Source organism: Papio anubis, chromosome 3 (assembly GCF_008728515.1).
Source record: "Papio anubis isolate 15944 chromosome 3, Panubis1.0, whole genome shotgun sequence".
Lineage (NCBI taxonomy): Eukaryota > Metazoa > Chordata > Mammalia > Primates > Cercopithecidae > Papio > Papio anubis.
The window spans coordinates 112,571,460-112,599,070 of NC_044978.1; the positions used below are offsets into that span (position 1 = coordinate 112,571,460).

The 27,611-nt window shown below is 35.7% G+C and overlaps 1 protein-coding gene and 1 long non-coding RNA gene across 6 annotated transcripts in view; one reads left to right on the forward strand and one right to left on the reverse strand.

The window, feature by feature from the left end:
- The window catches only part of LOC116274181, a 44,800-nt gene extending 41,438 nt beyond the window's left edge, over positions 1 to 3,362 (forward strand). The window contains exon 4 of the long non-coding RNA XR_004182775.1: positions 3,302 to 3,362. This is a non-coding gene — a long non-coding RNA (uncharacterized LOC116274181). The remainder of the gene's footprint in view (positions 1 to 3,301) is intronic.
- YTHDC1 (YTH domain containing 1) overlaps positions 1 to 27,203 on the reverse strand; it is a 36,902-nt gene extending 9,699 nt beyond the window's left edge. For 2 of the 5 annotated variants that reach the window (XM_003898829.5, XM_009207008.4), the window contains exons 1-10: positions 26,815 to 27,203; positions 15,133 to 15,234; positions 14,408 to 14,736; positions 13,860 to 14,286; positions 10,183 to 10,272; positions 9,672 to 9,725; positions 8,985 to 9,079; positions 7,070 to 7,178; positions 6,875 to 6,992; positions 997 to 1,081 (exon numbers count right to left, since the gene is read on the reverse strand). In XM_003898829.5, coding sequence (XP_003898878.1) covers positions 997 to 1,081; positions 6,875 to 6,992; positions 7,070 to 7,178; positions 8,985 to 9,079; positions 9,672 to 9,725; positions 10,183 to 10,272; positions 13,860 to 14,286; positions 14,408 to 14,736; positions 15,133 to 15,234; positions 26,815 to 26,842 — 1,437 coding nt within the window. In that variant the 5' untranslated portion in view covers positions 26,843 to 27,203. Of the gene's footprint in view, positions 1 to 996; positions 1,082 to 6,874; positions 6,993 to 7,069; positions 7,179 to 8,984; positions 9,080 to 9,671; positions 9,726 to 10,182; positions 10,273 to 13,859; positions 14,287 to 14,407; positions 14,898 to 15,132; positions 15,235 to 26,814 lie in introns of all 5 variants that reach the window. The other 3 variants (XM_003898830.5, XM_009207009.4, XM_009207010.4) reach the window with 2 other exon arrangements.
- Between the last annotated feature and the right edge of the window lie 408 nt (positions 27,204 to 27,611).

Sequence of the window (27,611 nt, forward strand, 5' to 3'; positions counted from 1 at the left end):
TAGAATCGCCAAAATTAAATACACAAATGCAGTTGCTTAAAATTCTGTGACAATCACCCTCTGAAAAGAAGGGACTATTTCTTTGTGCAAAATACAAAAATACCAGGACAAAGTCATTTAATACAATGGAGAAAAAACACATTAGTGTGTGTACCAACAACTTTGATAATTATGATCTAAGCACACTGAAATACATTAGATTTACCACAAAGGCAGACCAATCTATGGGCTCTTTAAAATTAAATCATTTTCAGTTATTTGTAATTGAAAAAGTGAAAACATTTTTACTTATGAGCAATAAAATGTCATATTGCTTTTGTGTGGCCAGGCACAGTGGCTCATGCCTATAACTCCAGCACTTTGGAAGCCCCAGGCAGGTGGATGACTTGAGGCCAGGAGTTTGAGATCAGCCTTGCAAAATGGTGAAACCCGTCTTGACCAAAAATACAAAAATTTGCCACTCTCATAACCTGGTCTCCAAAAAAATTAAAATTAAAAAATAAAATAAAACAAAACTTCTGGTTCAGAATTACATGTGACAATTACAAGGGTCAAAGGTTTTGGTTTTCAATTACTCTACATTTTCAATTCCATTTGTAGACTTGAAAACCTGAGTACATATATTTAATCTTTTCAGAAAGCTGCTTTCTACTCAGAAAACTTTAGCACATATACTAAATGGCAATTCTAAAATGTATTACAGAAACTGAAGAATCTGTTAAACAGTGATAATATAGTTAAAAAATTTTTTTAATCTGGCAAATTCTCTTTAGAAATATTTCTTCAATTATATCAAATGAAAGTACCATACAAAGCTGCCTATATTTCAACATTAATGGATGTCTTATTAGTCTTAATCAGTTATTATAAACTTCAGATAAGACTATTTTTTCAAATTCTCACATGATCTCAGATGGTTAAAACAAATACATCAATGAAGACCTCTAAAAGGGTCGATTAAATGTGCTTCTTAAAGAATCAATCAAAACCACAAACCTGTCCATCACGTCCGATCTTTACTGGTTTATGTTCATTCCAAGGATTGGTGAGATGAGCCGACTTAGTGAAGGGTAATTCACGCCTAAACACAAAGTAATATCAATTACATTCTTCTGCAGAATCCTTTAAGGACCTTATACTACTTCTAGCAGTGAATTCCTGTATTAATTGTAACTTAAATATGACTAAAATTTTAAAAATCACTTACAGTGGTTGAGTTTATTCCCTACAGAAAGCCTCTTCAGAGACTTTTTCCATATTCTCCGGTTTTCTAAAAAAAACTTAAGAGCAAGGGCTTGAGAACCAAGATAACTCGGGGCTTAAACCCCAGCCTGCTCTCTTCTCTGAGCCTGAATCTATTCCTTTGATAAAAAAGAATATCACCATCTACTTTATAGTTGTTTTACGCAGTTTGCAAATGAAATGACACATAAAATATTCAGCATATCCCTTTCCTCTACGACCTCAAAAAACTTAAAACTGACCAAAAAGAAGCTGTACCTTAACCCAGCTATTAAAACCAAATGAAAATAGAAGTGTCCCCTATTCTCAGTTGGAGGTTGGAGGCTGCTTTCCCTGTTCAAGTGTACTCCCTCATTCAATATGGCAATATTCTTCACCACCCATAGAATGGCTTGAGTTGTGCAATAAATTATTTATAAATGCATATATTTATATTAATTATGCCCTTTACTGAAACTCAAAGGCAGTATCTACATAATTTAAATATTAAAAACCTGGTTTTAAGATCTCTGAGCCATAGGACAAAATGGTCTCACCAAACTTAAAAAGATACCTTGTATTTTTATAGTGCTTTGTCAACCTAACACAATGTCACATGAATACAAAGATGACACAAAATCAACAGTTGTTAGCTGCCAAGATATAATTGTAAATTAACAGTATTTAAGGTTTTATCTGCCTGTGCATAAAACAAATAATGCCAAAATAAATAAATACTTTAAAGAACTATTCACTGTACCTACAACACAAATGAAACTGTTCAGCCAAAGGACATACAAAGACGAGAAAGATAAAAGAGTTTATATCCCTAACCTTTCCTCCATAGCCATCAAAGAAAAAAAAAAAAAAACAAGCACACACAATTTTCAAAGAGAATGGGTACTATGTGCACAATACAGAAGATTTGTTTTGTTTTTAATAAGAATGGTCATATCTATTTTCAAAGAAAGAAAAATAATCACAAAATGCTTCATGAAAGAAGTGGTAGATGAGTTAAGCTTGAAAGAAAAATAACCCAGGTAAAGCTTTATGTAGAGAACTAAGGCAGGAATACATCTGAAACAAAGAGAATGGCTAGAACAGAGGTATAATAGAAAAAGGAAAACATAAGTAACTTTACCCAGTGAATATGCCACATAACCTTACATGAATTTTCTTGAAAGTGAATACTGACTGCTCAGATCTTTCTTTAAATTTAATTTTTTAGAGATTGGATCTCACTATTTTGCCTTGGCTGGTTGCAAACAAATGGGCTCAAGCAATCCTCCCACCTCAGCCTCCCAAAATGCTAGGATTACAGGTGTGAGCCACCACACCTGGCCTGAATGCTCAGATCTTATATAACTTTTTTTAAACCTCAGGAAAAACTTTGACATTTTCCAGAGCAACAGAAGTATTTTAGAGTTAAACTAACAAGGTGGTATGTTCTGTGATGGTAGTGATATATATATACATGGAAGAGTGGTCAGTAAGTAATGAAAATACCCACTAAGTATCACTTAAAAGCTTGGTTTCTTTTTCTAATATACACCTTACTTCATCCATCAAGAGTGAGTCAAAAATACTGAATTTTTTTTTTCCCCTTTTCAGGATGTCAGAAGCAGAAAGACTAGAACAAGTCCACACCAAAGCTTGACTATCCAGAGGCAGATATCTAGTTTTCTTTGTATTCTGTTCAATAATTAAAATTTTTCTTCTAATTGCCAGTTTAAAACAGTTATAGGAAAGGAATAAATGAAAATCTACAGCCAACAAAATACAAGAAGGTTATAAATTAATGGGATTATGACTGTTATTTAAATATCAGCAAGTAAATACCCATAATCCAAGTAGAAGTAAAAGCATAGGCCAAGCTAGATGTATCATTTGGGGTTGAGATTCTTTGGTGGCACTGGTTCCAACTATATTCAAGAGACATCTGTGCACTGTTTCAACACAGTTAATCTCAGCCAGAACATCACAGAAAACTGTGAAGTCTGAGGCAAAACAGGGCTCAGAATTAAGAAAATGGAAGGGTCTGTGATCCATGTATCCTTCTTTCTTTATCCTTTCTTCTCAGATCGCAATCATGGAACAACCAAACAGTTACCTTCTGAGCAGCTATGTTATGAAGCATACAGATACAACTTATCTTTACTGTGAGTTCTTTGAGAACACGTAAGGGACTCTCTGACCTAAGTGGTTCTGCAAATACGGCAAATTTAACAAAACAATGTAAAATTGTGCACAGTTTTTTGTTTTGTTTTGAGACAGTCTCACTCTGTTACCCAGGCTGGAGTGCAGCAGCATGATCTCGGCTTGCTGCAACCTCCACCTCCTGAGTTCAAGCGATTCTCATGCCTTAGCCTCCCATGTAGCTGAGACTACAGGCATGCGTCACCACATCTGGCTAATTTTTGCATTTTTAGTAGAGATGGGGTTTCACCTTTTTGGCCATGATGGTCTTGAACTCCTGGCCTCAAGTGATCCACTCACCTCAGCCTCCCAAAGTGCTGGGATTACAGGCATGAAGCACTGTGCCCAGCCATGCAGAGGCTCTTATAGGCTGGACAGTAGTTTGCTGATTAATGCTAAAAAGAAAAACGGACGCCGGGTGCGGTGGCTCATGCTTGTAATCCCAGCACTTTGGGAGGCTGAGGTGGGCGGATCACCTGAGGTCAGGAGTTCGAGACCAACCTGACCAATATGGAAAAACCCCGTCTCTACTAAAAATACAAAATTAGTTGGGCGTGGTGACACAGGCCTGTAATCCCAGCTATTAGGGAGGCTGAGGCAGGAGAATCACTTGAACCAGGGAGGCTGAGGTTGCGGTGAGCCAAGATCGTGCCATTGCGCTCCAGCCTGGGCAACAAGAGTGAAACTCCATCTCACAAAAAAAAAAAAAAAAGAAAAAGAAAAATGGAGAGACTCTAAATGAAAAGAGAAATGGGTTATTTGGAATGGACATGAAAGGAATATAACATCTAGTCAGTAAATGTAACTCTGGATGAACAGTATTTCATAGATTATGCCTTATTTTGAGCTAATTACAGGTGGCAACCTTAGGAAGTCACTTTTTATGCCTCCCTCTCTTTATCAGCTAAAATGACACTTAATCTGGTCACAATCTTCCATGTGCCTACCAACTACCTGAACCATCAGGAATTTAACAGGTTTGAGGTGGGTCTCAAGATTCTGCATTTTAACAATCAGATGCTACTGATACAAGTGATCCAGTGATCACAGGTAAACAAGCTTAAGTCTAGTTACTATTATATCCAATTTAAATAGAAACCTAGTAACTATTATATTGAAAAAGAAAAATATATTAACAGCAGTTAGTTATTGATAGCAAAGCCCTTAGCATTTGTATTTATTAAATTTAAATCGTTTTAATTTTGAGGCTCAAACGTAACTCTCAGTATACATAGAGAATTTAAACTCAGAGTTCAAATGACTTATCTAAGGAAAATATCAATGTTAGAAATATCACATGCCCTCCAGAACTGTAAAGTATTGCAAAATTACTCTTGAATAGAACTTACGAGTATTAAAATTAAAACTACAGTTTTATTATGTAAAAATACTATTTCTAGGTAAACCCATAAACTTACTTTAAAATAATAAAAGCCCTTTACTGCCCATAATTTCACATCTCATGTTAGTAGGATAGACAATTTGAGTCTGTCTACCTCTTCAGTTGCTTGATACATTTCAAACAAGTCAGTAGAATAGTCAGTAAGTCAATGAAGAATATGAAGAATGAATAAGCCATGAAAAATTAAATTCATCTTAAGAAACAAATTTCCTTATCAATAATGTAAAAATGAAGGTTAACAGAACAAATAACATTCAAAACAAAATCTGCTGCAACCCACGTAAAAATGGGCAATTATTTTCTCTCCTGTTCTCAAGAAAGCAACACCTGCAAATATGTTACATTACAATGTTTCCTCTAGCCTTTACAGAGCAGTCACATACACACACAAAATAAAAATAAATAAAAATGTGCATCTCTCTGCTGAAAAATAATCACTCCCTTTCCCTATAAATTGTCACCAGATTTTCAACTTTAATTTTGATTTCAAAAAAACTATTAAATTTATATTTTAAAATCCCTGGGGGTAATAGAGAGGAGGTGGGAGATAGTACTAACAGTCTCACCACCTAACACTGCATTCCAATACCGTAATTATGGATTTTTTCATGTTATACCTTTCTATGCTGATATGTGCAAGATTACTTCCACATATATTTAACAGACAAACTATAATCTGTTTAACTAATTTTCTATTTCAAAGAATTTAGATGATTTCCAACTCTTCCCCACAGAAAGTAATAATGGGATGAGTATTTTTTCTGCACATAGCTTTTTGCTATGCTATTATCAACCTAATACAATTATGTGTCACTTAATGACAGGGATACACTCATCAGGTGATTTCATTGTGTGAACATCACAGAACATACTTACACAAACCTAAATGGTATAGTCTACTACATACCTGGGATATATGGTATGACCTATTTCTCCTAGCCTACAAATCTGCACAGCATGTTACTGTATTTAATAGCATAGGTAACTGTAACACAATGAAAATACTTGTGTATCTAAACATAGAAAAGGTACAGTAAAATATGGTATTATAGGTACCTCTTACAAATCCTACAGTCTTATGGGACAAGATTCTTCCTTGATGGATATGTCACTACGCAGCAAGTGACTGTATGCTATTTGTAATATATCACCCCTCTATCTTCACAGCTCCTCACTATCCTACAATAAACGTTTAGGCTGACTCACATTCATTCATTCTTATCCATCTTTGCCCTTTGTTTTTCTCTTTTCCTAACCATCTCCTTCATAAAAAAAGGTAGCTCCCTATCCCACTCACACAACCACATGCCCTCCCCACCCGCCCCGCCCATAGTTTGTTTCCATGCTCTTCTTGACTTAGGCTGCTTTCTTTCATATGCATAGCATTTTTCTTTTTTTTCATCCAAGTCCTTCATGCTCATCAAGATCTAATACCCAAAAACAACTTAAAACTCACAAAGTAACCATCTCCTTTCAGACACTTTTTAACTAAAATAAATTTTATAGGTAACAGATTTGTGTATGCCACATAAAGATCACTTAAATAATGAGCCTCTTGTGTACAATAATTCAGTATGCAGTAAGGACCTAAAAATAGTGACAACTCAGTGTTCAAAATAAGCCTGATTATTTTTCTAATAAATATAGTTAAATCTTAATTCAGTTCTAAAAGATCACAATGGCAACTAAACATCATTTGCTAACCTCCTTAAAAAATACTGTCCACAACTAAACTAGTTACGTCCGAAATTGTTAGCCAAGTCAGAGTACTTATTCCACAATAGCTAAGTGACATGTTAAATCACTAAAATTATACAGATATGCCTGACAACATTTCAAGCAAATGTCCAATTCATTTACTGCTGTATTACTAATATACAAAACAAATCAAATACATAAAACTTCAGACTTAATATACCTTTGTTGGGTCCCACATTAGATAAAGATACTGAATAAGGTAAGATATGCATATGATGATGTTTTTACTTTAACACATTATTCTAAACTGGCAGCGTTTTCAAAACTTCAGTTATCTATACTCAAGTGTTAATTTACCTGCAAATCCAGTCAATTTTAAAGACACCTCCCAGCATTTTAGCACTCATTCCTGCTGGAAGCACCCAGTGTATAGGAGATCCTCCGTGATGTGATTCTGAAGAAAGTCTTGCAAACCCTAAGAGAATCATATCATAATATGTAGATGCTAATATAATTAATGTTTTTATATGTCCAAATTATTTTTATTCTTACCTTGAAATTTTCCACTCTCTCTGACAGAAAATATTAAGATAACACTCCTTGCAGATCTAAATGCAAGATTTAATTTCTTCTCATTTACAGGGAGCGTGGACCATACACCCTATATAAATAACATAAAGATCACAAAGTGAAATTAATTACAACTCTTTTGTGTTTCCAGTTATGTTTGCGAAAAACAAACAACCAAAAAAACTACATATTTTGGTGTGCTTTCAATTTAAGTAAGCTATAATGAAGAAAGATTTTATTTATCAGCTGTCAAAATAATAAAAACCTAAGGGAACAAATGTAGACAATTACCAATTTTACAAAATTATTAAAGCAACTAGGAAACACATGGAGACGAGGTTCAAATCTAACGGACTAGAATTCTACATACTGAAACCAACCACCTACAATTATTTTAATATTACAACGATTTACTGTGGTAAATACATCCTGTTTGAAGGTGAACTGCAACTTAGAAGTTTGTCTTCTTGAAAAACTGTGCCTAATTAAAAATTACTGTATTAGTCAAGAATCTAGCATTTTTCTATTTAACTTCGTTTTTTTAAAGCAGTTTTTAAGTTCAAATTTTTATGTATCAATAGTTTGACTGAAAAGGCCTATGTTCTACCTAGAGCTGGAAGATATTTGTTAATTTCTAAAGCATTTTAACCAATTATTCATTCATAAAAGATAAAAAGAAATGGAATAATAAGGCAGATGCTATCATTCAGCTCACACCAATCTGCTCATACAAATGACATCTCATTCAAACTAAGTGCTTACAGTTGTTCCTCAGTCTCTGTTGGGGACTGGTTCCAGGACCCATGCAGATACCAAAATCTGAGGATGCTGAAGTCCCTTATATAAGATGGCATAGTATTTGCATATAACCTATGCATACACTTCCATATACTTTAAATCACCTCTAGAATACTTATACCTAATACAATGTAAATGCTATGTGAACAGTTGCTATACTGTGTTTAAGTCTGTATTTTCTGTTGTGTTATTTCTCAATCCTTTTTCTCCTATTATTTCAATCCAGTTAGTTAAATCGAAAGATGGGGAATCCTGTGGATACCGAGGGCTAAGTGTACTTCTGCCTAAATCCACAAGCTAGAGAGCAGAATAAGGCTATTTGGTGTACCGTTTCCTTCTGTTTGTAAAGTTTTATGGGTAGTCCTTAAGTTAGAAATATAGAATATTGACAAAAATATCGTTAGAAAAATGTCTAACTTTAGTTTTAAGTTTCTGAAAATCAGTTGAAACTATACAGTTACTCAATTTAAACCAAGAATAGCAAAACATTATAACAGCTAGTATAACACACAAATGTATTTTTGTAGCCAAACATAAAAAGAAAATTACTATCTTACAACATCCTACAGCAACTATGCATATCCTTTTTGCAAAGTCTGGAGTGGGCCTTTAAACTAATTCTTCCTTTTTCTTCTAAACACCAATGATCTTAATTTAAAAAAATAAAACTCTCCATAAAAGAATGATTTCAAAAGAACTTCAAAGTATTCATCAACCATCAACATAAAACAGTAATTGGTTAACTAGAGGTACTTTTAGAAGTGTTAGCACAATAAACGAGCCACTGAGGAAGTACAAAAACAAAAATCAACAGAAACAGGATCTTTTACTGCAAAAAGTTAAACTGTATAGCCTTCAACATTTAATATTCTGACTCCTAAAATCATCTTAAAAAAAAAGAAAACTCAAATTACAAGTAGGCTGCCTGACTACAACCCAGATCCTGACTACAACCCAGATCCTAAGTGGTAATTGCAATGTAGACCTTTAAAGCCGTAATGAAAACTGTAATACCTATGCTACTTGATACAATACAAGTCTACTTTCCCATTTAAAAATTTTAATATTAGGATAGTTTCAACAGAACTGATGCTAATACCTTAGCTTTGGCAAGAGACACATTCTCATGGTTGTTACTCTTTATGAGGAAAAATCTTGCATCCTGAAGCACATATTTGAGTTTACTGGTTTGATCTGAAAAAAAGAAACCCAAATCAATTAACCACAGGCCATTATCACACAAAGGGATCAAAACTGTACTAATTGAAATTAGCCCTCCACAACCCAGCTAAACTTTTAAAACAATCACCCATTCAACCTGGAAAGCTAAGCCACGACATGTAATAAAGCAAAGCTAAGAAAAGACAACCAGCATACTGCAAGAAAGTAAACCTAACCTAGTGATGTTCCGATATATCAAATCCATATTTAAGTATGAAAATGGTTACCAAGTTTTACAGATTTTCTTACTCAGATTCAACAGTAATAGACCATTATATACATACATAAATATACACACACATCTATATATAACACATACACACATATACACACATACACCCATCCCATTTTGTCCAAAACTAAAATATCCTGAAATGTTTGGCATTATTCTAAAAGATACGCAGTAAGAAGCAGACAGAGAGCTTTCAATGTAAGATATTATTTTTTGCTTCATGTAATATATCGGAACATTACTACATTAAAAGCAGCTATTAATGGAGAACCAATAAGGCAAAATAATAACTGCGCAGCATGCAATGAAAACAATTTCAAATTTAAATGATACCTTTTCGGACAGCACGAACGGAAGATGATAATTTCTCATGCTTCTTTTCTGAACCTGTATTTAGCCAAAGTACATTTGTTCAGATTGAGCTTTAATAGAGATAAGACAAAATTTCTACAGTCTTGTCACATAAAATTCTCATTCAAGACAAATTATTCTTCCTGGCGCACCCACACACACAAAAAAACTTCTCAATGTGTACGAGTGTTTTGCTTTTTGGGTTGTTTGGATTTTTTTAAAAGTATGTGTCTGAACAGTTTCCCACTCAGAAAACTAGTCACTGAATCATCATCTTCCAAGAAAAAAAAAGTGAAAATTCCACTTAAGCAGTAACAGAACAGGATTAAAATAATAAGAAAAAGCTTAGTTTTCTCTAGAATTATTACACTGAACATGCCAAAAATCAGTACTAATGGACATCAACAAGTTCACACTAAACTACAGCCTCCACACGCTTTCTAAAGCAGATTACATTAGAATCAAGTCAGATATGATCACAAAATGAGAATACCTGCATATGACTCTGATGCAGAGCTTCCACTTCTATCAAAAACAATTGGAGATATGCCTCTAGCTCTCTTCCTTTCCTTCTTTTTCTCATCTAAAAAGAACAAGAGTTTTTTTTTTTTAATCACAATATAGAAACGAAGAGAAGTAATCAAACAAGAATGTATCATTACATGTCTAGTTTTTGCATAGCCCTTATATTAGTCTGTGCTCCTCTCCTGATCCCTCAATTTCCTAAGAATGTTTTATTTTAAAAATACTGTTTTAAAAGTACAGGCATCTTATTTCTCTCATTAGTTTCAAGCAAATAAAAACAAATGAAATAACTACAAAGTCAGGGCCTTTACTGGCATATATAGGTGACCGTGAATACAGTTTTCCAAGAGGGGGAAAAATTTGCAAAGCAAAAACAATTTCTTTCAAAACTGTGTCCTTTCTACACACCAAGTAACACTGTCTTAAGTCCTTATTTTTTAAAACTCCACTACCATTCTTCATCACAATTCCAATTCTGATTCTATCTTAAGAGATGTGATAAACCCCTGAACCCAAAGCTTTACAAATGGAAAAAATATATATACCATAATTAGTGATTCCCTTCTGGTTGTCACTGCTTGTTTTTGTGTCTTCTATTTCATTCTCCTTAGCCATTTCCTCCCTGGATTACTGCTCTTATTTTCAAATTCAATTTAAAATTTACCCCTACAATTTTAATGGTAGCCTGTGTATCTCTGTAACAGAGCTGAAAATCTTCAATAAATAGAAAAGGTTTGGATTATCTGTCATGTAAGAACCAGTCCCAAGCTTAGTTTGGAACTTTATAAGCATATACATGAGGACTTGAAATGGAATACAGCTCTCCTATCTGTTTATTTTTATCTTAATTTTACCATGATAAGCTCCTTTTACTTTTCAGCTTAGAGATAAGGGAATAAGAAGAAAAAAAATGCATGTTTATTTTTATACAAACAATAGAGAGCTGAAAAAGAATAATCAGTGATCATGTATATAATAACCCACTACATAATGACAGCTATTTAAAAAGCTTTAAGTACTTATCTCCTTTAATTCTCAGAACAAGTTTACAAGATATTCTCATTACAGATGAAGAAACCTTGGATTAGACAAGTGGTTAGGCAACTAGACTAGGGTCCCACAGTTCCTGGGTGGCAGAACCTAGACTCAAGGGCAGGTCTTCTGGCTTGGGCAAGTAGAAAGGATGTTTTATAACTATTTCTGAAAGGGGATTACAGGTTTACCTGGTCTGGGGGGCTTTTTTCATTGTTCCTTTCAAAAGCTCTGACATGTTCTAATTTTTCCTCCATGGTTATTTCTTTCAGGAGTCTAAGCATTATGAATGGATCAGATTTAGTGTAATTTATCTCTTGTTGCTATTAAAAAAGAATTACTTTATGGTCCAAAGTACCAAAAAGGGCCTGGCGCATGCCTATAATCCCAGCACTTTGGTCTAGGCAGACGGATCACTTGACCTCAAGAGTTCGAGCCCAGCCTCGGCAACATAGCAAGACCCTCTTTATATAAAGACAAAACAATAATTAAAAAATTACTAAAAAGATCTGAGATAATGCAGGGAAAATAACAGAAGAAGATCCTACTCAATTGTTTTTATATAATGCTAAATCTAGCATTAGCATTAGAAATCTCCAAGGAATTTTCATCATTTTTGTATGAATAACTCCCAATGCTCTTAAGTTTATGGCCCTCTCCGCCAACTGTTACTCTTAGGTCAAAAGAACAATGAAAATCATCTAATAAATAAAGCATTATCCATCAGCCTGTTGCTTTTATAAACTTACCAAAAATTCTGAGAATAAGGTAAAATGAACTGGAATCTAGAAAATTCATGACACAGAAACTAAATTGTGATCACTTTTATTTAAAAACTGATGTCTCCTAATGAAGAAGTTCCAAAACCACTCCATTCTCTTTCATAAACTATTGTATAAAAAAAAATTTCCTGCTTATTAATATAGTACCTAATGCATGTTCCACATAAGAGATTTTCCTTTAATAAGGAAAATAAAAATTTCAGGTATCTCTTTTAGAATAAACCTAATCTAGTAACAGAGTTTTGATATCAAGATTTGTTATAAAACTACAGTTACCATTTAATTTGAAATGTCTTCTCCACAAAAACAAAGTATATCAATCAAGTTACCTTACTATGTATCATCTAGGAGCCTGTTACAATTGCAGATTTCTGGTCCTACCATTTAAGTAAGTTCCCTTTGTTTAATGTAAACAATACAAACATTAAAGTCTAAGAAATAACACAGATACAAAAAAGATTCCTACAACAAAATGTTCCCTACCCACGGGAGTGGTTTCACACATTCTCCACAATAAATGAACATTCAACACATAATGCTAATGAAATTTTTCTTATTATCTTAAATTATAAAAAATACATCCTATCAGTTTGCAAAAGGCATGATGGAAGCACAGAATTAAAGATTCCACAAGTTTTTACAACAAATCCAACTACTCATCCATTCCGTTTATCTCTACCTCCCTTGAAAAGCCTATCTTAACTCCCAAACCCAGAATTCTAGCGAACAAAAGGTTGAAAGCACTTCAGTTGCCAATCACTAGAAAATAACTGGCCATCTGTTCTACCTATACTGTATATAGTATAGATATAAACCATCTATATAGTATAAATATGTAATATATATAGTATAGATATGTACTATCTATATGTAGTATAGGTAGAGCAGATGGCCAGTTATCTTCTAGTGATTGGCAATTGAAGTACTTTTCTATACTATATATATATAAAATGTACTATTATAAATGATCAAATTCTATAATAATGAAACTGTAAATGTATTTCAAAAAATAGGAATTTTCTTATGTTTAGTACATTTTGCTTATGTAGCAATCTGGTAGCATCTTTACATAAGACAGTCATACAGTGCTCTGTAAGTACCCTGACCTCTCCTTGCTGTACCCTCCCCCCAGGAAAGGTTCCCCTAAGCCTAGTGCCTCCAACTACCTAACAGTCATACATTTTTGTCTCATAGGTATAGAGAGGCAAGATAGACAGCATTGAAGAAATGACTCAAGACAGCTCTTACCTGATTTTTCCACAAGAATTTTATTTATAGTCTTCGTCTCCATCTTATACCTTACACCCCAGCCCTCCTGTCGACCCTGTCTCAGCCAGTCAACTGACAGACACAGAATTAGAAGAAAAGTCTGTGCTCCCAGGGAAAAAAGAAATAATTTGTTTTGATTCTGAAGCCATAAGATGGAAATCCAGGGATATTTTACCAAAGAAATACTGTAATACCCAGTGGACAGGTTTCATATGAATATACTTCAAGTACATCAGTGTTTAAATAAACTGCTGACTGGTATGAAAATCTAAGAATTTACAGAAATCTGAAATACGTTTCCTTATACTGAATCAAATGGACTTGTGCTCATTTACAACACAACCAATCTGTAGCTAGGAAATGCCTTTACTAAAATATGCAAATCTTATCCAAGATTATTCAAATGTATTTATAACATTCAACGGCATATAATTATAAAAGATCACAAGACAATCCTATTAATATCCCCCATCTCCTCAACAATTTTATAATTTAAACATTTTCAAGACCGAAACCTATCAAGTTTTTTTAAAGACAAACTTTTACAAATAAAAAGTAGTACCTGATCCATCTGTGCCTGAACCAGATCTGACGGACCCATCTGTGAAGGAAACAGATTCAGAACCAGAGTCACTGGCCTCACTTCGAGTGTCATAATCATTTCCCTCCTCTTTCTGGTCTCTCTCATCCTGTTCATATTCTTCTTCTTCCTCCTCCTCCTCCTCTTCTTCCTCTTCCTCCTCCTCTTCCTCCTCCTCCTCTCCATCTTCATCTACCTCTTCATCTTCTTCTGCATCTTCTTCTACCTCTTCATCTTCCTCCACATCTTCTTCCACTCCTTCCTCCTCATTCTCAGTGTTGTTGCCTTGCTCATCAGAAGAACCACTGCTGCCAGTCTCATGATCAGAGCCATATTCTTCAGAGTTCACTTCTTCCTTAGAAGACTGGCTGGATCTGCTTGCACGTCTATCCACTTCAAGCCCAATTCTCTGATGTTTAAAGAAAAAGGGAATCAGCAGTCATATAAAAGACAAGGTCAGGGTGAATAAACAGTTCTAAAGCCTCAAAAAGAATGGCTTTCTGTTTTATATCTGCAATAATATTTACTACCTCAGAACCGTCTGGCGTAGGAGATTTGGCCCTCCTTTCAGGATCCCTTTTCCGGACACAGGTTTTTTCAGGTTGATTCTTGTAAGGTTCTCTCGAGGCACTACTTGATAGACGAATTTTCCGATCAGCATCTAGACGCTTGTTTCTTTCAGATCTTTGATATTCCTCATTTTTATACTCTGTGACTGACTTTCCTTTTGTACTAACTATTCTTTTGTTATTGCTAACAGATGAGCTCAGTGGCTTAGAAACCAGTTGTCTTGAATGGACAGAAGGCTTTTGTCGTTTGGTATCAGTAGATTCCATTCGATCACTTTTTCTTTTTGATCCTTTAAAATACAAAAAAAAAAAAAAAAAAAAAAACAGTAGTAGTAGTATTTGTAGTATTCCATTTATTTCACCAAAGATTGACAATAATATACATCAGGAAGGGGGGAAAAGGCCTCATTTCTTTAAAAGTCTTCTGAAAGATTTCTGCTCCAGAGTTAATCTAAAAGAAAACACAGCTTTCAACTACAGGAATAAATCCATATATTTGAAAAGTTTCATATATTAGAAAAAAAAAAAAAGATTATCCCCATTCATATGGATATCAGTTTGCTATGTACATTTAGTGTTAACTGCCTCAAGGAACAAGTACAAAAAAGCACTTAAGTCATTTTCTTAAGAAATTGAATCTCCTCTATTTATACTGTTATTTCAAAAATAATAGAACTCTTACATACCCTTTTTCTCGTTTTTATCTTGTTCACTCTCTGGATTATACAGTTCATCATCTTGTTCTGGTACTTCAGTCAAAATATCATCTAGAACATTAAGTTCTCCATCTGCAAATAAAAAATTAATAGGGAAAAATCACTATCATTAAGCACGTACTTTTGAGTACTTACTAAGCGTGAGGTCACAAGGGCCCAGGGAGCTTTTACTTCACTTTTACATAAAAAAGCATTACTTTTATTTCAGAATCAAGACACAAGATTAATTTCTATAAAACAATAGAGGGTAATGAATTGGCCAGTCATGGTGGCTCATGCCTGTAATCCCAGCACTTTGGGAGGCTGAGGCAGGCCAATTACTTGAGGCCAGGAGCTCGAGACCAGCCTGGCCAACATGGTAAAACTCTGCTCTGCTAAAAATATAAAACTTAGCAGGGCGTGGTAGTACATGCCTTTAACCCCGGCTACTTGGAAGGCTGAGGCACAAGAATCACTTGAACCTGGGAGGCAGAGGCTGCAGTAAGCCAAGATCGCGCCACTGCACTCCAGCCTGGACGGTAAGAGTGAGTGTCTCAAAATATATATACATACATACACACACACACACACACACACACACACACAGAGAAGTCTGGGCTATCTGGTCTTCAAAGCCAGGAGTATACATCTCAGAAGGCATGAAAAGATATATCGGAGCATAAAAAGAAAATATAAGAATGTCTCTATTTTTACCTCATTCTTAAATTTCTAAAATTTCTGATGGCTTTAAAATGTGTACAATAAATTAGTATAGAAATACATATGTGCAACCTATAAATACACATTTACCAAAAATGTGCACTCCACAATTACAAAGGGAAAACAACTTTGCAGTGGAGAAATGTCGCACAGGCCAAATTAACCAGATAATTAAAGTTAACATCACCAGTAATGAGACAAATCAACATCATGGACCTCCTGTTACAATGCTCTGAGAACAGAACTATGCTTTTGTAATGTTCTATGCAAAATGGGAAAGCTGAACCTACATGAGGAAAAATCAGACAAACCTAAATTAAAGCGTATCCAAATATGTCACTGTCATGAAACAAAGAGTAAGAACTATTACATATCAAAGCAGACTAGAGAAGCATGAAAACTGAACACAGCCCACAATATTGGATAACTGGAAAAACTGGTGAAATCTGAATAGTTTATATCAACGTAAATGTATCCCATTTAACGTGTTTATCAAAGTTATTTGGTGAACTCGAACATCTGCACGTCTATTTCTTCATCTACTAAGTAATGAATGATTAAACATGTCTTATTCTATATGATTTGTATATATATTTTTAAAATAATAAAATTTTAAAGTGTCAAAATATTTTTAAGAAGTAGTAAGCATTGGTTAATATTTGTTGTCTTGAAAAAGGTTGTAAATATCAACGTTATTTTTCTAATTTTGACTGTACTACGGTTAAGTCAAAGAAAGTCCTTATAAGACATATTTAAGCATTCAGGGACAAAGCTGTATTATGTCTAAAACTTACAAATGGTTCAGGAAAAAATGTGCACACACGCACGTACACACACACACACAGACACACAGAAAGAGATAAACGTGACAAAATGCTAACATTCGCAGAATGTGGCTGGAGACTAAAAGAAAATTCTTCACACTGCACTTGTAGCTATTATGTTTATGTGAAATTATGTCAAAAAGGAAGTAAAACGAAAAAATTATCAATGCGCTATATAATAAAAAAAGTTTAGAGCCTGCTGGTGTGGACTGTAAAAGCATAAAACTTATTCAGACAAGGGAACTATGACTATATTGGCATATTCAATGATCATGAAAGCATAAAACTCAGTTTTGTCCCCACTTCCACCTCGTCCAACAAGACAAACCTTAGAAATACACACAAATACCATTTTAAATTTTAAAATAATGTACTAATGCTAATAGTAAATGTTTAAACATTATTCCAATACCAAAAAAATTTTCCAAATTTAAGTTGTGCCAAAGAGGAAGTATAAAGCAATGAAAACGGATGAGACAGAACAATTATATTTGTGGCTTCAGGGAAAAAACAAAGCCCACTTGAATTACAGCAAGGTCTATTAATTAACCTGGGGGCTATAAACAGGTTAAAGGGGATTCAAATTTTCCACAAAGTGGGAAAGAAATCAGTGACTGAAGAGAAAAGTTAATACAAATGATAAGAAGGTTACACGGGAAATGGAAAAGATAACATTTTCCTTTATATTTGAAGACAGACACAGTCTAAAGATATCTGTAAACTACTATGTCTGGAATAGCAAAATTGATTATTTTGGGTGGTACCAATGCTGATATGTACTTTCTATCATTTTTCTAAAATGAAAACAGGTTACATGGGTTTTCATTTTTGTTTACTTTTTAAAAATCTTATTTAAAATCCAGACATGTCAAACAAAAAAGCTTCTCTCATCATCTAGATTCATGTTTTTGGTAAGACAAAATTCCTTCAAGATCTGAACGGTGGCAAACACCATTTTTGGACTCTACATCATAAATTTAAAAAAATAGTTTGACAGAAGTAAATCCACGTTTTACAGATGTTTAATAAGTACTGGATCGAAGTTCACTAATCAATAAAAAAGTAGATCCAACAGGTCTTCACAGAATCAAATACATTTGCAGAAAACAAAAAGAAAAAATTTAAGACTATCAAATGAAATAGGCAAATATAATGCTATACAAATCTTTTCATAAAATCACTAGATCTTATTTGGAAATATCACCCCTGAACCCTGAACATTTATATATTATACACTTTAAACATGCTAAATTTAATACAGAATGAATTTTGCAGAACGTTAATTTAAATTAATTTAAGTTTCAAAGACACTTAAAGCCTGGTTTTCCTATAAAAGGGGGTATTACTGTTTTAAAAAGTTTTAATGAATTCAAATTCAGACATTGGTTGCAGTTTTAGAAAGCACCTATAACCTTTTTCAAGACAACAAATATTAACCAATCCTTACTACTTTTTAAAAATACTTTGTCACTTTAAAATCTTATCGTTTTTAAAATATATATACAAATCATATAAAATAAGGCATGTTTAATCATTCATTACTTAGCAGATAAAGAAACAGAAGCACAAATGTTCTAGTTCACCAAATACACTTGTCTAATAACAAACAGATTAGTATGAAGTTCTGGCTTTACAAATCTACAGTTAAATTAGATGGGGAACAATAAAAGCACCTTTAACCAACGTATAAAGAACACAAATGCAAAATATTAAAAGGACATATATACTAGAACATAAATTTCAAATTAGTGCACCAGAAAGCTCTATATCTTTAACATTACAACATTTAAAATCTACTGAAATATTCAAAATCAACTATAACATCCTCACTTAAATGATGTACACACTTTTATCCATATTACAGTCCATAACATCAATAAACTGTGTGGTTTTACCACAAACTGGCAAACTAAAACCTACAGGATAAACGTGGCCCACTGCCTGTTTAGAATGGTCTGCAAGAATGGTTTTTACATTTTCAAGGTGCTTACTAACAAGGAAAAAAAAAAAAAAAGCAAAGAATATGTCAGAAAACACTTACAGCCCACAAAGCCTATCTGGCCCTTTACAAAGAGTTTTGCCAACCCCTGACAAAATACAAATGACCAAATTTTAAGTTACTTTTCTCCATCATTGAAACTCCTTATATATATACTGGAATATGATATACAAGGGAAAAAGTCTTGGAGGTTAAGAAAATACAGGTTATAGCTTACATTTAGTTATCAGGAAATTCCAGTCTTTCTGAGTTCAAGATTCTTCACCTCTGTCAAGAGGCACTTAAAAAAGATCAGTTTTGGGGACAGGAAAAGGAGGACATTTGAATCTTCTATGAGTTTTCAACCTTTAAGACTCACCTTCCTTATCACTATCGGACTTTAAGAGGTTGCCTGCCCCAATCCTCTTGCTAATGGGCTACATGATATATATAAAACCTGGTCCAGAACACAAAACAAAATCCCTTCTTCAACAAAACAGGTATGGTATATACATACATGTTCCAATTATCTACTGCTGTGTAAGATGATCACCCTAAAACTTGACTTAAAACAGTAACATTTTTCATTATGGTTCATGGTTCCGGGGCTCGACCTGGGTCTCCCACGTGGCTGCTGTTAAATGGGGCTAGGGCTGGGGCTGAAATCATCTGAAGCCTTGTTCATTGACAAGTCTGGCTGATGTCTAGGCTGGGAAGATTCAAAGCTGGAGCCTCTCCAATTCTCTCTGTGTGATTACTCATTACTATGGCAGCCACAAGTAGGCAGACCTCTTACATGGTGGTTTAGGACATTCGTGTCCCAATAGAGAAAGGACCAGGGAGAAATCCAGCAACACTATCACAGTATTTATTCATCCCAAAAGCTTACCTAGGTTCAAAGGGAGGGGACACATACTCTAATCACTGTTGACAGAAGTGTCATATGTAATACATGACAGATGTTTCCAAAATGACGATAGTTTTAAGGATAAATATTTTAATTATATACGTGAAGTGCATTTTTAGTAACAAAAAAATTCATTTAAATAGGTCAGTGTTAACGCTTACAGTCTCTGGCCATAACCTTCACTGACTTGAAAAAGTACACTTTCCATACATTTTAATTATTTTTTTTAATGTAGAATGAATTACAAAAGCAGAAACATTTTAATACTCTCACAAGTTACTGCTATTAAAGACTATAATCATCACTGGCATATCCATTTTTAAGAAGAATTATCTCTTTAAGATATAAAGTAATATCCACTAGTTCTAGGTTGACTTTCTTTAACCTACCTGAACAAATGTTTTTAACCATTTCCTTTGTCCTGAAATTTATTATTGATATTCTATATAAATAGAAATATGTATGCTTTCAATTACTTCACAATAGTTTGATAGTAGCATCCCAACCCAAGAATAATAACAGTAAACAAAGATTAGAAATGCCAGGTTACGAAAAGGTCTATAAACATACAATTCATGCACTACAAAAATCCTAATTTCTATGACACAAAGCACTTCACATTGAAAGTTTTTTTTAGAGGTCTATATAGAGAACTATGCAGACATTAAAAATAACTTTTTTTTTTTTTTTTTTGTAGACGGAGTCTCGCTCTGTTACCCAGGCTAGAGTGCAATGGCACAATCTGGGATCACTGCAACCTCCACCTCCAAGGTTCAAGTGATTCTCCTGCCTCAGCCTCCCGAGTAGCTAGGATTACAGGCGCCCACCACACCATGCCTAGCTAATTTTTGTTATTTTTAGTAGAGACAGGGTTTTGCCATGTTGTCCAGGCTGGTCTTGAACTCCTGACCTCAGGTGATCCACTTGCCTTGGCCTCCCAAAGTGTTGGGATTATAGGCATGAGCCACCGTGCCTGGCCTTTAAAAAAAATCACTTTAATTCTCTTAAAAAAAAAAAAATTTTTTTTTTTTTGAGACAGACTTGCTCTGTTGCCTAGGCTGGAGTGCAGTGATATGATCTCAACTCACTGCAACCTCCACCTCCCAGGTTCAATCAATTCTCCCTGCCTCAGCCTCCCAAGCAGCTGGGATTACAGGAACCGCCACCAGGCCCAGCCAAATTTCTGTATTTTTAGTAGAGAAGGGTTTTTGCCATGTTGGCCAGGCTACTCTCGAACTCCCGACCTCAGGTTAAAATCTATAAAATTTTGTTCCAAAATTAAGATGTCACAAAAAGATGGATTTTTTTTTTTATAATGTGCCAGTGCAACAAATAAGCTTAATAAAACAATCCTACATTAAACAGTATTTACATTTAGAGCTAAAATTCAAATCCATCCAAAAGTTTTATACTAGCAGTCTATAGAACAAACTCAGCTCTTGAATGCTGTTTTAAAAAAATTCTAAGGATTTAATATGAAAACCTGCTTAAAAAAATACTACTTGATTATTAGGGGCCCAGATTCTCACCTGAAAACAACCAGCTGGAGTAGTCTAGTCTTCTGTTAAGACACAGAGAAGGTAACATATGTCAAAGATTTGCATTAGACAATCTGGGTTTGTATCTGGTGAATCAGTGTATTTACTATCACTACCTGAACAAAGAGCATGCTGGCTTTTTAAAAAAAGACAAAACAAAAAACCCATGATACTATTACCTAATGTATTAAGCAAGTACTTTATCTGCCAGATTCTGGCATGCACACATATCTGCAAACCCTGCATAACACTGATCTTAAACTTCAAAAAAACTCAAGGCTCAGTTTAATATACTAAGGCACAGGAACAACAAACTAGTTTTAGTATACAGTATATAATACTTGGGAAAGAGGAGGAAAGCTAAAGGGGACAATCCTACTCAACTGCAGATTAACTTCCCTGACAGTTGCAAGCACTGTGTTGCCAGATCTTCCACATTTTCAAGAGGACTCTGAAACCCAGATTTTTATTTGGAATTGCATGACTTTTAAGTGCTGCCTCAATTAAAAACGAAACAGTTGGCTGCTAGATTCCATAGTTGGCTGCTAGATTCCTCTGTGAAAGTATAATCATGTGTGAATGTTTTGTATTAATATTATAATCAGAAACTATTAGCAAAATGAGTTTTGAGGTAAAGGTATAGATTCCCAGGATATAGGAAGTAAACAAGGACATAAAAAGAGTAACAGGTCGGGCATGGTGGTTCACACTTGTAATTCCAGCATTTTGGGAGGCCAAGGCAGGTGTACAGCTTCAGCTCAGGAGCATGAAATCAGCTTGGGCAACATGACGAAACCCCATCTCTACAAAAAACACAAAAATTACTGGTGCGCCTGGTGCGCACCGCACCTGTACTATCAGCTACTCAGGAAGCTGAAGTGGGAGAATCACCAGAGTCTGGGAGGTCGCGGATGCAGTGAGCCCTGATCGCACTACTATACTTCAGCCTGGACAACAGAATAAGACCCTGTCCCCCTACAACTAAAAAAAAAATCATCATTATTTTTAAAGCCTGTTCAAAAACTGACAAGATGTTAGAAATAACAAAGCTAGCTGTTTGTTGCTTGGCTGGGGGATTTTTGTTTTAGGTAAACATGGAAACTTAAAATTTACCATAATCTTTACATTCTTGTCCAGGAAGGTCACAAACCTTAACTCCAGGGATACCAGGGTAGAAAATTAACCTTTATCTGGGACAGTCATTTTTTACTGCAGAAGCTTCTGGGTCAGAAGACTGCACTATTTATTAAGATGTGAGGTTCCAGCATCAGACTAAGATTTAGTATTTAAAGAAAGTTAAATATTAAATATATTACACATTTTTTTTTCTAACACAAGGTACCAAAATAAATTATATTTTAACTCATTTAATATAATTTTAGTGGGATTTGGCAATGAAGTAAGATTACTAGAACCTCCCCCTTCTATATCTTGTAATGTACATTGTACGTTTAGACTAGTTTCTCAGTTTCTGTCATTCAAAATTCTCAATTCTCCAAATGAAGTTTAAAAACTTGGATTTCCCATCCAAAATTGCTGTCTTCTAAAAAATATACAATTTAAGTGCAAAAAAGCATTTACAATTTTCTACCTTACTTCTCCTATAGATAAAATGAATATATTGGAATATCAATTACATACTCTATGCTTTACACAGCCCAAACTAAAGTGAACCAGGAAAGGCAATTTTATCCTAAGAAATTACTATAGCGAGAGCCATAGTATATACACAGTCATCATGTGCCACAACATTTTGATCAATGATGAAATGCATATACAAATGACAGTGGTTCCCTTAAGATTATAATGCCTCATCTTTACCATTTTGATGTTCAGATACACAAATACTTCCCATTGTGTTACTACCGCCTACAGTAGCATGCTGTACAGATTTGTTGCCTAGGGACAATAGGCTATACCATACAGCCTAGATATACCACCGAAGTTTGTGTAAACACACTATGATAACACAACGAAACCACCTAACAATGCCCACCTTCACTGATGACACATAACTATGTGTATGCACAAGACTCTGTGTGTGTGTATACATATTTGTATACGCCTGCATGTAACCGTGTGTGTAACAGCTGGGCATGGTGGCTCACGCCTGCAATTCCAGCACTTTGGAAGGCTAAGGCGGGCAGATTGCTTAAGCCTAGGAGTTCAAGATAATCCTGGGCAACATAGGAAGACCTCGTCTCCACTAAAAATAAAAAATTAGCTGGGCATGCTGGTACACACCTATAGTCCCAGCTACTAGAGAGGCTGAGATGGGAGGATCACTTGAGCCCTGGGAGGTTGAGGCTGCAGTGAGCCATGACTGCCCCCACTGCACTCTGGCCGAGGCGATAGAGGCTGTCTGAAAACAACAACTGTGTGTATATATACAGTAGTCCCTCACTTATCCAAGGTTTTGCTTTTGAGGGGTTTGTTACCCCTAGTCAACTGAGTCAATCACTGTCCAAAAATACAAAAATGGAAAATTCCAGAAATAAATAATTTATAAGTTTTAAACTGTGTGCTAAGTAGTGTGATGAAGTTATGCACCGTCCCACTCTGTACTGCCTGGGAAGTGAATCATCCCTTTGGTCAACAAATATTTGCATTACATATGTTACCTGCCGTTAGTCATTTAGCTAACTGTCTCGGGTAGATCAACTGTCCACATATGGCAGTGCTAGTGTTCAAAGTAACCCTTATTTTACTTAATAATAGGCCTAAAGCACAAGAGTAGTGATGGTGGCATACTGTAATGACTGTTCTACTTTATTATTGTTGTGGTTGATCTCTTACAGTCCCTAACTTATAAACTTCATCATAAACATGTACATATAGAAAAAAACACAGTATATACCGGATTTAGTAATATCCATTGTTTCAGGTATCCACTGTGGGTCTTAGAACATATTTATCAGGAATAAGGCTGGTAGAGGTTGGGGGTGGGGGGAAAAGTGTTGTATAACTTAAACTGAGAAACTCTTAGCTTTGGTTATCACACTGCACATGTCATATAACCAATCAGTTAACGAAGTCCAACCTGGTAAATATTCAAGGTACTGAAACACAATTACTGTATACAAGGAACCCAGTGAACAAGACAGATGTACTCTGAGCCCTCAGCGAGCTTCCAGTTGGGTAATGTAGAAAACATGTTATTTTTAATGCAGTAACTCATTACACATTACTCATACACGTTTTGGATAGATTATTTTTTAACTGTTCTTTGTAGGAAACTTTGTAAAAGCTTAATAAAATTTATACAAGGTGTCTGCAATAACAGAAAAGATGCGTATTTCCTCCTTATATAGAAAAATAGCATTTAATATTAGTTAACACCAACATTGTAACACTTTTCAAATCCAGTTTATTGGGCAAATTATCACCACAGGAATGACAGGGAGCTAGCAATCTGCCCAGTTATATGGGTTTCAGCTTCTAGGTATGAGTATTATAGAAGCATAATTATAGATTATAGAAATTAATGTCTTTATTACCCAGATAGGTGCAAAACCCTTAATTCAAGAACTCTACGAACAGGAGTCTTTTCACTGTTCTGTGATTAATATAATTGCCAATTTCTGCAACTTAGACTCATTCGTTATCAAGATCTTAAACCATTTATGGAATCATTTGAGAAGGAACTTAACGTTTGTGACATGACTGAGATTTTTAGAGGGTTTATACTTATAATTTCCTGTTTCATGTTAGGCAATAAAGCACTTAGAGTACCATTTTTCCTTAAGAGAGGAAGAGCCAAGTATTGATTCTAACTATAAAGCTAGGCATGCAATGATGATCAAGTAAATGATACAACCTGTAGGTTACCTAAAACTCTCCCAAAAACAAATAAACAATTCCAGTAGGTAGGTGCTAGTTCTCCATGTAGCCCAGAAGCAATCTTTGTTCTAAACTATAAAGATAAAGCACTTATATAAACTTTTTAAATAAAGTTGTTATGAAAATTAAATTTAAAAAAAAAACTAAGCAAATGTGAGGCAAAGAACCTTCTCAAAAGTGGGGAGACGTATCCTATGTATAGACAACAGGTGACATCACTACTTCCCAATAATAGCTATACAGTTTATGTATTTGTATTGCATTATCACCACTAAATCATTTCTAAAGCAAAAGTTTTAAAATCATCTACTTTTCTTCTTCAATGTGCATTACTGCGTCTACTCTATCAATGACTTGTAAATATTTTCACCTTAGACAACGAATTCTTGAGAAGTACTGAATTTCACTCATGTTTGTGTTTGGTTCATTTCGCCCACCACAACCACTACAGACTCCCATATCCACAGCTCATAAATTACAATCAGATGTTTGCTGAATACTTACTAATTAAGAGTATGTATTTTTAATAACTGAGTTAACTAAGTAAAAGCAGTTTCTTTTACTAACACCATGTAATCCTATGTTCACATTCCTTCTCGATTTCTCAGAAAAAAACAAAACACAAAAAACAATACACAAACCCAGGGAGATTTTTTAGCATTTAGTTTAAGGATGGAACATCAAATTGCTATAACCTAATCAAAGAACTACTTTAGGATAAGGGCAGTATCTTAAACATATTCCCACCCACTCCACTTTCCAAGCTTGTCCCTATCCTAGGGCAGTTCACTGAAGCATGAAGACTCTCCTGATGTAGAAACCAGAAAAATTAAGAAAAAAGGATCACAGGCCTAAGTAACTTGACTCTAGAGCCCACTTAACAAACCCCCACAAAAATCTCCCAAATCAGTTAGGCACACAGAAGAGATGTGTGACACACAGAGCAGCGACCGTGTCATATTATTAACTAAAATCTTTCCAAGACTATTATGTTAATCTTAGGGTTGAAAAAGATCTTAAAGCAGCATTTAATCTAAACCACTCTCCAGACAGATATTGATGTAGGACCTACATTAACATCTCTAGGGCTTGGGAACTTAGTATATCCTTCCATTATAGCAACATCAGTTCTCCCTACATTTCACTGAAATTTATCCCTCCAACTCTCTATAACTTGCATCCATCTGTTTCTGACTGTACCCTCTGGGACCTACACACGTTTTTCTAGCATAATAGACCTAGGATTTCTTTGTCAGCCTAAGTCACATAGTTATCTTTCCAAACTAAGTATTCATTTTTCCAAGTACTATGTTTTTCCAAAATGAGTATTCGAGGAACAAAACGGCTAGTTCCCTTTGCCTATTGAACAGGAACAGCCAGAAGTTATTTGCAGATATTTCTCAAGATTAATAATCTGCCAGTGCCACTTCTTAAACATGCTCATTTACCACACTACCAGTGTTGATCGCGGCATTAGGGGTTCTCAAATTTTAGTCTAACAGAAATGGTTGTCCTGAAAATACGCATTACATCCGCATGATCCTACCAGGAAATAAACCTAGGAGCTTGCAACTCAGAAAGGCCCCCTCTCAGCCCAAGACAGCTAAACGGAAAATCAAGCCTGAAATCCGGATCAAAGAAAAACCCTACCGAGATGAAGTGTTAGGCCATATGGAGACCGAGGACGAAAGGGCAGGCCTGGTCTCCGCCAATGAGTCCAAGTGTCTCGGTGGGGGCGACCGGCTCCTCACGAGGCAAGCTAACCTCCCCAACCCCCACTCCCGCCCCGCAACGACGACCACTGCTCCATCACTCCACTCCCAAGCCCCAGCCTCGCCTCCGCCCGTCACCTTTCTCCGCACTAACCTTTCTCCTCCCGAATGTCGGCCGCCATTGCTCCCCTTCGGTTTCCGCCGCTGCCGCCGCCGCCGCCGCCGCCGCTTAGACGCGACTCGCGCGGGGGCCGCAGCCGCGGCAGAAGCACGGGCCCGTCCGTCAGTCCGTCCGCCCAGCTGCGCGCGTCGCACTTGGCCTCTTTAACACTCAGCCTTCTCGACTCTTCCCTCTTTTTCCCTTTCTCCCTTCCTTTCACTCTAGCTTCCAGCCGCCTAGGCCCAGCCTTCTCGTTAGGGCTCAGACTCGAGCGAGGGTATGGGGGAGGGAAGGGAAACAGATGGCGACGGCGGGCGGCGCTAAAATGGAGCCTGCTTCCTGCGCGAAACAATCCCGCTCCCGAAATGCCGTGCGCTGTTTACGCTTCGTTCCTCTCTGGGAACGTCACAGTACGGAGAGGGGCGGGGAGGCGGGACGTGCAAAAGAACGTGACGTGACGTCAGCGCGTCACCCCGCTGCCCTCAGCCCGCTGGTACCTGGAAGGAGTCTTACGCAGAGATTAGGTTGCCCAGGCTGTTCATGGAGTTCCGGCTGTGCTGGCTATACCCGGATGGCGTAATTTTCCAACCTGAAACTCTTAGTGGGGTCCCTGCCAGGCCTTTTTAGCTAGAGTCTCTCTAAAGGACTCCTGATTCAGTTCGGGAAATCGGAGTCTTATTTAGGACAAGTCTGGGTGAATCCTTTATGTTTACCAGATGTGCTTTCTTAGTTGGGGTTCCACTCTTACCCAAAGGCAATGCAACATGCAACCAGCTCTTTTGTAGTCACAA